General features: G+C 42.2%; 1 protein-coding gene across 1 annotated transcript; it reads left to right on the top strand.

The window, feature by feature from the left end:
- Nucleotides 1–833: 833 nt before the first annotated feature.
- Nucleotides 834–9,049, top strand: LOC144528810 (germ cell-specific gene 1-like protein). The gene is made up of 7 exons (XM_078267650.1): nt 834–1,029; nt 4,407–4,601; nt 6,202–6,261; nt 6,416–6,574; nt 7,814–7,925; nt 8,377–8,615; nt 8,880–9,049. Exons 1-7 carry the CDS (start codon nt 834–836, stop codon nt 9,047–9,049), a joined length of 1,131 nt encoding a protein of 376 aa, XP_078123776.1.
- The last annotated feature ends 2,402 nt before the right edge of the window (nt 9,050–11,451 follow it).

The raw sequence follows: 11,451 nt of genomic DNA, 5'->3' as shown, positions 1-11,451 counted from the left end.
AAAGCATAAGAGTCAGTTGGCATTAATCTCATCCACCTAACCCTGCAAGATTACCACAGATTACCAGGCTCAGAGGTAGGCCTGAGATACCAGACTAATCACTCCCTTGGAAGCTCAATCCCTCCTGGAAAGGTGAACAAGCAGGTTGAAGAACAGGATGTGCCCTGAGAGCTCCTCTGATTAGTCTCAAAATACGCAGGACAAGATTACGACGTTTATCTTCAACCGTGGGGAGCAAAAGTCATAAACGATAGAGAAATATCTGAGACGTGATGGCAGTGGGAAACATGGGGTAGAGTCGCAGCTCGGTGAGAAGAAATGTGTGTAGTCAAACGTGCCGCCTGGCTCGTGCCGTAACATCAAGAAGAAAGGAATTTAAATCTGATGAACTGCTTTGCTGAAACTGGAAGAGGAGGAGAGCTGGAGTTCCTCCTGCAACCTCTTGCCTCCACATCTGTCTCTGTCTTGCTCGCTGGAGGGGATTAAATCCCAGCACCTCTGACCTCCGCTCATCGACTGTTCTTCTTCCTCGAGCCCCCACCCACCCTCCCTCCATCGCTCAACCTCTGACCTTTGTTCCACTTTAATCCCCTCTCCTAGCTTCCTCTCTCTTGTCTCCTTTTCATCCTCCATGAATCAATCTCAGTCGCCACAACAACCCGCCACGCTTCAGCACTGTGGTGTCACGGAAACCCCCCTCGCTCCTCTCATCCTCATCCTGATTGGTCAACAGAACCTGCCAGGCTCTTGCAGCCATTTTTGAACCAGGATCAACCCCCTCAAAGTGAAGTTAACTAATTTCTCTCTGAGTTCCTTTGAGCCCAGAAGCAACAATGCTGGAGAACATGTCCAGACGTAACCGCTCCCTGCTGTCACTTACCCTCACCTCATTGGCCCTCACCCTGTCCGTCTGGGCTTTCTGCACCTCCTATTGGTGCGAAGGAACACACAAGGTGGTGAAGCCTGCCTGCCTGTCACCTGTCAAGTTGAAGAACTGCGGGCAGAACAACAGCCAGCCGTACACCACAGGTGAGGGCGGGAAAAAATTCAGGTATTATTTCGGTATGGCTGCCCTCTGGTGTATAGTGTCCATATACCAGATACTGACAAAACCCAATAGGCATTGATTTGGTGATTTGCAAGCATCTTGCAAATACTGGTGTTTAAACTGGGTTACATTTAGTATAAAAGTAAAGGATTTTTACACATCTGGATTACACACAACCATTGTTTCGACAGCATCTCAATGTTCATATTTCAACATATTGCTTCACATCAAAATTCTCAGATTGGACAGATAGTCTAGCTAGCTGTCTGGATTTACCCTGCAGAGATCTGAGGAGCAGTTAACCATAGTCCTCAGAAATCCACCAGAGGTTAAAATTCCAACACAAAGAAAGCGTAAGGAAATGGAAATGGGCGAAAATACATGCTTCCGGCAGATTTTCCTCCGGCACTGGAGCAATCCCGGAAGTGGAACGTCAAGGATATAAACTACTTAGTTAATGATTGTTTGTTTTCCCTCAACTGAAGTGCATTGAATTGGTCCTATGAGTGCATTTTGTCTAGCCTACCGTGTTGTAAAGTAAAAAAACATCTCAGATATATCCAAACATTATTAGTGAATTTCACAACAGCTTATTTGCATTATTTGTGCCACTGTTACCACAGCGATCATGTTTTCACCAGGAAATAAGCAATAACAATCCAAACAAATGCCACTTTACATTACCTGTTGCCTGACTTTGGAGATATTTGACTCTTGTTTTATAGCACATTAAAATCACATTATTACCATATTATTTTTTACTTTTTCCTTATGTATCTGTCTTTATTGACTTAATTATATAAAGTGCTATATGAATAATGTATTCTTATCATTATTGTTGTTTCTAAATCTTGTAAATGAAACCAACATGAAAAATGCACCAACATGCTGCCATCATGTTTTACACAAAGCTGCATGTCGTACAATAAATCGGCGTTGCTAACTTATACCCATTTCTAATGGATGAAGCCTTGGCCTGGAAGAGAGGTTGTCAGGTGGCCCCCAACCTTCTCTGGGTGTTTCGACCCTTAACCACAACACCCTCCAGTTGGCGGGTCAGTAGTGACTGGCCAGGTCACTGCTCCTCTCTTCCAACTTGTGTCCTCTCTCTTGTGCCAGAGCCAACAGGAGGCTCTCTCTGATACTTCTCCCAGCCTACGAACGGCTGCTTTCCTTAAGTAGCCTCTCAGTCCAACCTTTGTCAATAGATTCCTCGACAGCCGACTTCCACCGTCATCAGCCATGTTGCCCACCCCTTGTCCCGGCAGTCTTTTTTCCTCTCTGCAGCTTCCTCACAGCCCTCCTCCCACGGCACCAACTCCAACTCCACCAGGATGATCTTCTTTCCCTCTGGAGACCACATGATGATGTCGGGCTTTAGAGTTGTGGACAGTACCACCTCGGGGAAGTGGAGTTTCCTCCCGAGATCAACCTCCATTTCCCGTTCCTGGGCTGACTGCAGGAGATTGTGCCTGGCTTGGCTGAGGACGACAGGTCTTTGGCCCTCTTTCACAAATATGATGGTGCTCAGCACTGGTCTTGCTTTGGCTGGTTGTTTCTTCCTCCTTTCTTGCTCCAGGATGTCTGAGAGCACTGCCAACACCTTGTCATGGCGCCACCTGTATCTCCCCTGTGTCAATGCGATCTTACACTCTGACAGAATGTGCGCCATTGTTCCTTTCCCACCACACAACCTGCACAGTGGTTCCTGTGCAACATGTTTTTAGACATGTAGAGTATAGATATGTATAGTTACCGTATAACCTGTATGTGTATGCCTGTTTACACTAAATTATATTTGATATTTCACTTCTAAGAACATCTCATCACAGGGAACGTACAGCATTTTGACAATGTAAGAAAATATTTCCAGAAAGAGTAAACACTAATCTACTGCAGGATTTTATGGCATCCACGAGATTTTTTTTTTGCACCTCATATTTAAGTATTTTACACTTGACTTGACCGGCAGAGATTCATATAATCCCGGCTTTGTTTGCTAATCTCAGAACTTTGTATCTGCAACTGCATGTTATCTGGATTCCCTGACCCGCTGTCTTATCGCTCGGCACTAAGCCTATTTGTTTCCATGTAGTATTCAATTTTCACTCCGTAGAAAATGACAGATTACCTAAAGAACAGTGTTTCAAGGCAGGATTGCGTTACACGCTGTGATCCACTGGAAACCCCTCTAAGGATTTATGTCAGAGTTTCTTGGCATGCTGGCTTTTGAACCTATCCCAAACTGCATACAGTTCCTCCTCTTTCTGCTCTCTCTATTTTTTTAATGCTTGTTTTTAAGATTTTGAATGGGTTAGCGCCTTCTTGTTTATTAGAGCTTTTACATGTTCACATTCCTGTCAAAGCACTGAGGGTGTCTAATCAGATGCTCCTCAATGCTTCCAGATCCAGGTTAAAAATTAAAGGTGGACAAGCCTTTTCAATAGCTGCTGCAAATCTGGAATAGTTTATCTATTCAAATAAGAACTGATCGGTCCACTGAAACTTTCAAGTCCTTGGTTAAGAGCCACTTCTATTCGAGTTTAGTTTTGATACCTTGACCTTTTCTACTGTTGATGTAGGTTAGGTTTGGGTTAAAACGTAGCACCAGTGGACAATTGATTTAAAAAACAAAAACAACGTAATATAAATATAAACGTAAAAAAACAGATTTGGTTAGTTGAAAAGCAATTAAAAAGGCATAAAGGTGTTAAAAAAAAGATTAAAGAAGCCACTGGACAGGACAGTCAGCAGGAGTTATATTCCTTTAAAAAAAAAAAGTCCCCAATCTACCCAAATCTCTCTCCCAGCTAGATTTAAAAAATACCCTGGCGCTACAATATGACGATCAATTTTAAACAACAATAAATAATGAATACATGAAAATGTATTAGGATTATAAAACACATTTAAAAGGAACGTTATAAGTGTGCATTTTGAATAGAGTTAGGGTTGGGGTTTTATATATATATATATATATATATATATATATATATATATATATATATATATGTATATATATACACACATTATATCTATATGTTGGCCTAGGGTTAGGGTTAGGGAGATATATATATATATATATATATATATATATATATACATATATATATATATATATATATATATATATATATATATATATATATATATATATATATAAGTAGGCCTGGAGTTAAGGCTAGGGTTTGTTTATTTTATCCATCTTGTTTTTTTCGGCTTGTTAAGCACTTTGGTCAACTATGGTTGTTTTTAAAAGTGCTACATAAATACATTTGAACTTGAACTCTACTTTCTGCACCTTTGGATACATTTCCCTCCTGAGTTTATTTCTTAATTTTTTCTTTACTTCATCCAGAGACCCCCACCCCGGACCCGGGGCAACCGCACTCCAACGTGACGCTCTCTCCGCTGCAAAAGGAGGAGCTGGCCAGGACACAGAGAAAGCAGCTGGCCAACGCCGTCCACTACATCTGGGAGACGGGCGAGGATAAGTACATGCTGCGCTACTTCCACACCGGCTTCTGGCTCTCCTGTGAGAAACACAATGAAGGTTTGTGATCAACATGACACGAGCCCTGTGGTTAAACAACTGAGTCTCTAATCAGAGGATCATACTTGGAAACACTTGCGCGGTACTTGAAATATGTTTAAATTTTTGGATTAAATATACCATTACAAGTATCAACAATCATTGTTACATAAACGTAGCCAGTGTGAAAGCCACTGTCAGTGGAACTATTGTGGCTGCCAATAAGAATGTGTTTTAGTCAACATAGATTATTTACAGTTAAGCCTCTCTTCAGTAATCACTAAGGAGGATAATTTGTACAAACCTGGATTATTGTGTCCACAGAAATACAGTAAATACAGTAACTGTGTGGTACTGGTTCAGACTGCAGGTTTGCACTGCAGGGAACGTCTGTTTATAGGAAAACAGGTTTTTTGTCATTCCCTTTTTTATTAAAAATGCTCTTTCTGCTATTCCAAATATCATGTTTTTTATTATTTGATGCTACTGCATCATCTCCTACAGAGAGAACACCAATAATCAAACCTCATCAAACCTTCTTCAGTCACTGCCACTCGTTGGTTTACGGCTGTTCTTTAATTCTGATCACAATATATTATAACTGTAGCTATTAAATGGCAGGTGATCCATGATTCAGACCCTCCTCCAAACTAGCACACAGTATGTGAGAAAGCATGCACAGAGCAAGCTTAGGTACCCTGAAAAGAAAATGTAATCACTGGCCTGTATTGTTCCACCAGAGGACACAGTGATTGCTTGACATTTCAGCAGTTTGACCTTTTTATTCTTCCTCCCCATGGGAATGTGAACTACTGGGCTTAAATCAACTATTTGTATTAGATTTTCAGGATTTATAATGAGTATACAATAGAAGTACATTCTCAGCATTTGCAAGAGATTATTTATATCATCCTGCCCCCAACAAACTACAAACTACTAACCCCAACAAACTACTATCCTCGCCCGTCTCCCAGATGTAGTGGACGGCGTTGGCCAGCTGCTCATTTGTTGTACAACTCTAATCCTCGTGCTTTTGTTATGGCTTTAAAGACAGACATATGTCTTGCCTTCATCCCCTGAACGATGGTTGATATTTAATTCTAATACGATTCAACATGGTTAATACTTAAAGCTTTAGTGCGTAACTTTGTGATATTAATGAACGTCCGTTACATTCAAGCCATTGCCAAATGAGTTGCTACAAAGCTAATTAAGACTATCAGCTCCACACAGCTCTCTCTGTATTTCTCAGTATGACTGTGTTCAGAAGATTGTGTCGTCTGGTGACTTTCAACAGACGACACAATCGAGCAGAAACTCGAGTAAAGACAATTACCTCTTCTGAATCATCATGTTTTTTTAATCCTCCATGTCCTCCTTGGCTACTAGCAACTGCGTGGAGGAGGGGTGGGGTAGATCACGTAAGGCTTGTATCATATGGACGCACTGAAAGTTTTGTTGTCATTACATAGAATTCCTCATGGGGGCGACAGAAACTACGCAATATAGATTTAAAGACAGAAATATAGCATTTTATTACAATAAGTACATAACTCAAATGACCTGATGACCATCAGGATGTCGATACATGAACTCTGTTGTGATTGTTGTGTTCTTCCAGGTGGGGATCAGGTAGAAAAGTGTCGCAGCTTCATTGAGCTGACGCCAGGAGAAACACAAGGTCGGTAACAGAAAATATTTCCATCCCCACAGCCACACATCTAATCAACGGCAAATATATTGTATATTTATTAAATTACTCAGCGTCATATCCTCGCTTTTGTTGGCCTAAATGAAGTTTTTGAGAACTCATAAAATGTTTTCTTTTCCCACAGGTGTCCTCTGGCTTTCAGTCATCAGTGAGTTTACGTACATCAGTCTTCTGGCCATGGGCTTCCTGCTGATGTGTGTGGAAGCGATTTGCCTCTGTGCCAAGAGGGAGATGAACGCCCTCAAGATCAACGCCTACGCCGCCATGTGCACTGTCCTCTCAGGTGAGGAGGGGGGAGACACTCTCTGCTGAGTTGTTATAGAGAGGCAAAGTCCCTCCCCTTCCGGTGGACCACCATGGGACACTTAATTCGGAAAAAGTATGTACTGTAGTGAACGAGGAGATTCATTATTTTTGATCCCGTTTTTGAGCCATGAATTACACATATGATGTTCGTCAATTTTCCAAGTCAAGAAAGTTTCAGTTTGGCGTAAAACTGTTGAAGTATAAGACTGTGAAATGACATAATTAGAAAGACTACTCACTTCAAAGTTGCATCGGTGATGTCGCGCTGAAGCTACAGTGTTTGTGTGTTTCGTACCAGGATGTATAGTTACTCACATCAGCAACAGATCTTGGTCCTTTTTTAGCAAAATTATCTTTTAAATTGACAAACATCATATGTGTGATTCATTGCTCAATTCAAACAGGATCCAAAAATAATGCGTCTCTCCCCGTTCACTACTATACATATTTTTTCCGAATTAACGTCTCAGAAGGGGAAGGGACTTTCCGTGCGTTCATGGGCATCGTCATCATTCACGTCACTTCATGTGGGAATCGGAGGTGGGAAACTGGGGCTAGATTTTGCTAACAGAGTTTCCCAGTTGGTGACGCGTTGTTGACAACTGACGTACAGAAACATGGCCGACGATCGTTCAAATGTGTTGAAGGGTGAGAAACTTTTCCTAAATACAGGAAATTGACGCATGCATGTAATATATTTTGCCAACGTCCACAATGCGCTATCGATTTAGGTTATTATTGTGGCCTTCATCTTTTCACACACCTGATGCTCTAGGCTACGCCTAACAGTTGGTGGCAGTCATGCAACAAGTTGTTATGCCAAACGCCAATATAACAGAAGAAGAACACGCATAGACAGTGAAGCAAATGAACGCTGGCAGTTGGAAAAACAACGTAATCACGGGGGCGTCCCTGATATTCACAGGTGGCATGAATGGAACATTAGCCTCTCTATAAAACGTCACTCTTTCACTTAAGTGTGATTGTACACAGCCGCAAATACCATTGATGGTAGTTGTTGAAATTATGAGTACTAATGTGATAAATATGATAAATGCTAAATAATTCCTTCATTTCCACTTTTGTAAATACTTTCAAATGTTCTTTATTCCTGCCTCTGTCTTTCATCTCTCATCGTTTAAAAAAAAAAGATCAGACTTATCCTCTTTTCTTTTTCTCTTTTTAACTTTATCGCTGTCTTTTCTTCCTCTACCAGGTTTGATGGGGATGGTAGCACACATGATGTACACCACAGTGTTTCAGATGACCGTGAGCATTGGGCCCAAAGACTGGAGGCCACAGACCTGGGACTACGGATGGTCTTTTGCGTGAGTTTGTTTCAATTTAACCCCTTCTCTGGAAATCTGATTTAAGGCTTGGTCACAAACCGCATTTAAAACTGTGAAATTTTGCAGCCAAAGTGATTCATTTTAAAGGTTTTGCTGCGGAAAGATTTGCTCTCTGGGTGAAATTTTTCACACTAATTTGAGCCATTTTGAGAGCCGGAAAGTCCAAACTCTAGGAAGCCATCGTAGCTCATTATCTGTGTTGCACCATCATTTTATTTAATTTGCCTGAGTATAAACTGCATCACAACTTCAAGTGGAGTTTTGAGACAATAACAAGACAGGATTTCACTACGTCACCAAACTTCTAGCACCAAATATTTCACAATGACACGTGGATGCACTTTGCTGTGCCACTCGTGGTGTGACAGGGCTTTCAAACAAACAAACCGTTAGCCTGACCTGTTCTCCCAACTCTTTCCTCCCTCACCAGCATGGCGTGGCTGTCGTTTAGCTGCTGCATGGCGGCCGCCGTGGCCACGCTCAACTCCTACACCAAGACCCTCATCGAGATGAAGCATCGCGCCCGGCTGAGGCTGGAAGAGGCGCGCGCTGCTTCTTGCGCCCCCTCCTACGAGGAGGTTGTTCGAGCCGGCAGTGGGGGCGTTTACTCTGTCAGTCAACTGATTCAGCTCGGCCAGCAGGGGGCGCTCATGGACCCTCTGTGGCCCCGAGGAATGGAACCAGCGGTCAGCCCTCTGGCGTGCGGCGCTGGGGGAGCGCTGCTTATTGGTGGAGGGGAAATTGGAGTTGGAGGAATGGGAGCTGTTGGGACGGGAATGGGAGGAGTTGGAGTGGGAGGGAATGTCGTTGGAATGGGAGGACTGGGAATGGGTGCAGTAGGAGGAGTTGGGGGAATGGGGGTTGGAGTAGTTGGTGTTGGAGGAAATGGAGTTGGAATGGGAGCATTAGGAGGAGTTAGGGGAATGGGTTTGGGAACGATGGGGGGAGTGGGAGGATGTGGAATGGGAGGGGGGCGGCTGGTGGACCCTCATGGTATGGTGGTGGTGGAGGGATGTGGAGCTGAAGGATGCGAAGACTGTGAACGTGAGTTAGACGAGATAGATTACGCTCTGCAGGAGGAGAGAGAGGACTCGCTCTGCTAAGACTTTAGGGGGCCGAGGACTGTGACAATAGCTGATCGGGATTGCCTGACACATTGTATTTGAAACTGCATTCCGAGATAACAAGATTTGAACAAATACCTCCAGAAATATTCATTGTTTTTTGTATACGTGCAGTTTCAAATGATAATTACAGCATTTTTAGTCACGCAATGGTCATTTCAAGTTGTGATTCGATTTGACGGCAGAAAGACTGACTGACAGACTCACAGCTCCAATGGACTGTTGGTTCATCACGTTGTTACAGCTAATGAGTTAACAGAGAATCGTCTATTTACACGTCCAGCAGACACGGACCAACATTATCGTCCCATTGCAAACCTCTGCTTTTATGAGGAAGGTTGGAGCGGTGAGACTCGGACATCTATGTGCAGCAGAAGAACCAAAACAATTGGCTAAAAGAGGCCAAAAGCTACATTGAGTCTTGTGTTGATTCTCATTAACTTCAACAGGTCACTGGTAGCGACTTATTTCGGACAATGACTTTGCTGCTAATGTGAACTTCTGTTCAACATGCAGTAGCACCCGTGAACCCCTGTTAATGTTTTGAAACTCCTTTCCTAGAATTTTTTATTTATTATAGAATTTTGCAGTTGGAATGAGTGTATGAAATGTTTGAACTATTGCCTCTTTTTTTTAACAAAAAGTAGTTTTATTAGTAGTTATTTTAAACATGTTAAAAGAACCAAAAGGCAATAATGTGTGGTCATGTCAATAGAAAGCTGTGTCTGCTATAATTTAATAATATTTTAAAATCCTGTTAATAATTAATACTTAATAATATTTTTTTAATAATGTCTAGGAGTGGCTGTTCTATATGTTCAATAAGAAATCAGCTAATAACTATTTCAGTTATTTCAGGCTGGATGTACACAGAACACAGAGAATAAAACAGAAATTGGTTTTGTGACACTATGCAATGACTTTTATCTTCCAGGAAAATGTTGCTACAAACAGATCAGTAAAACTTCAGTTTTCTCTGTACAGCCTTACAGTGACTTCTTCAGGGATTGCATGTCGTTTTATGATTTACAAGATGTGTAAGAGGATGTGAGATTGTTTAAGTGTCAACTCAAAAGGTTTGATTAGTATATGATGTTATTTTTAGTTTTTTTATCTGTTTGCATGAATGGATGAAAAACCCCTCCAGTATAAGGTGATGTAATAAAAACAAACCACATTGTCTGATGATGTCTTATCAATACACGGATTCCATGTGATCATGTTATCATCAACTTTATGTTGAGACAATAATGATAAATCACATTTTTTGTTGCAGAAGTGTCAAACTGAAATTGCAATAGAACATGATATTCAGGTTGTCTGAAAAGCATAATCATGTGGAACAGTTTTAGCTTTTTCAAAATGTTAAAATGGGGTTAGCTAATTTTGGGAATCCAAGGTTTTGCAAGTCAACCCGTTCTCACTCCGAACTCGTAAAATACGGACGTTTGGGCAGTGGCTGTCAGCGTCAGATACGACGAATAAAGTGACCTTCAGCGTGTGTGTAGAACGAATCTGGGAGCGACCACAGTAGCGAGTAGTATGAAAGGCCGAAAATCAGCGTAGGGAGGTTGGTTGGGGTGGTGGATGGGTCAAACAACACAGGACTTTCACCCAGGAGACTAGGGATCGTGTCCCGCGTGTCATGTTTCCTAAACCCAACCGTCACTTTCTTCTTTTCCTAAACCCAACCGTTGCCCATCCCGTTGTTGTCCCACGTGTCATGGGCTGAACCCAACTGTACCGTTGTTCTTTTCCTAACCCCAACCGTCGCCCGTCCTGTTGTTGTCCCGCGTGTCAAGGAAACGTAAGCCCACCCACGACCTTTTCCTTAACCTAACTGCATCAAAAGTGACGCCAATAGTCCCGACCAAGCGCGTTTAGATAAAGCGCGTTTAGGTATGACGCTAAAGGAGACTTTTATCGTAATAACAACGCCAAAGGCACCTGACCAAGCGTCCGTATTTTATGCGATGGGAGTAAGAATGTGTTGTACAAGTAAAACTTCTGTTCATTTCTCTCACAGAAAATATCTACACTCAGATGCCCATGAAACTCTCACAAAGTCATCAGTTTGAACATTAAGAAACTGCTTTGATTAATTAAAAATGTAAAAGGTACAACACATTGTGCACAAGATTTTAGGGAAGACTCTGAAGGAGCAATGTGGTAACAAATGATTTGTTATTATTTGTTTGGTACTTTGCCAGGTATGTCTGTCAATCTGCAGCAAGATGTGTGTAGTTGAGATCAAAATGAAGGCAGAGTTCGAAGATGGGTGTGGTCCGAGCAAGGGCGCCACAAGTAGGGGGTACGAATTAAGGAAGGGGCCATTGGCCCCCTGACTTTACGCCTCTGGCCCGATTTGGCGTTCTGACTGG

This window comes from Sander vitreus, chromosome 14 (assembly GCF_031162955.1).
Source record: "Sander vitreus isolate 19-12246 chromosome 14, sanVit1, whole genome shotgun sequence".
NCBI lineage: Eukaryota > Metazoa > Chordata > Actinopteri > Perciformes > Percidae > Sander > Sander vitreus.
This window is presented reverse-complemented; position numbering and strand designations above follow the sequence as displayed.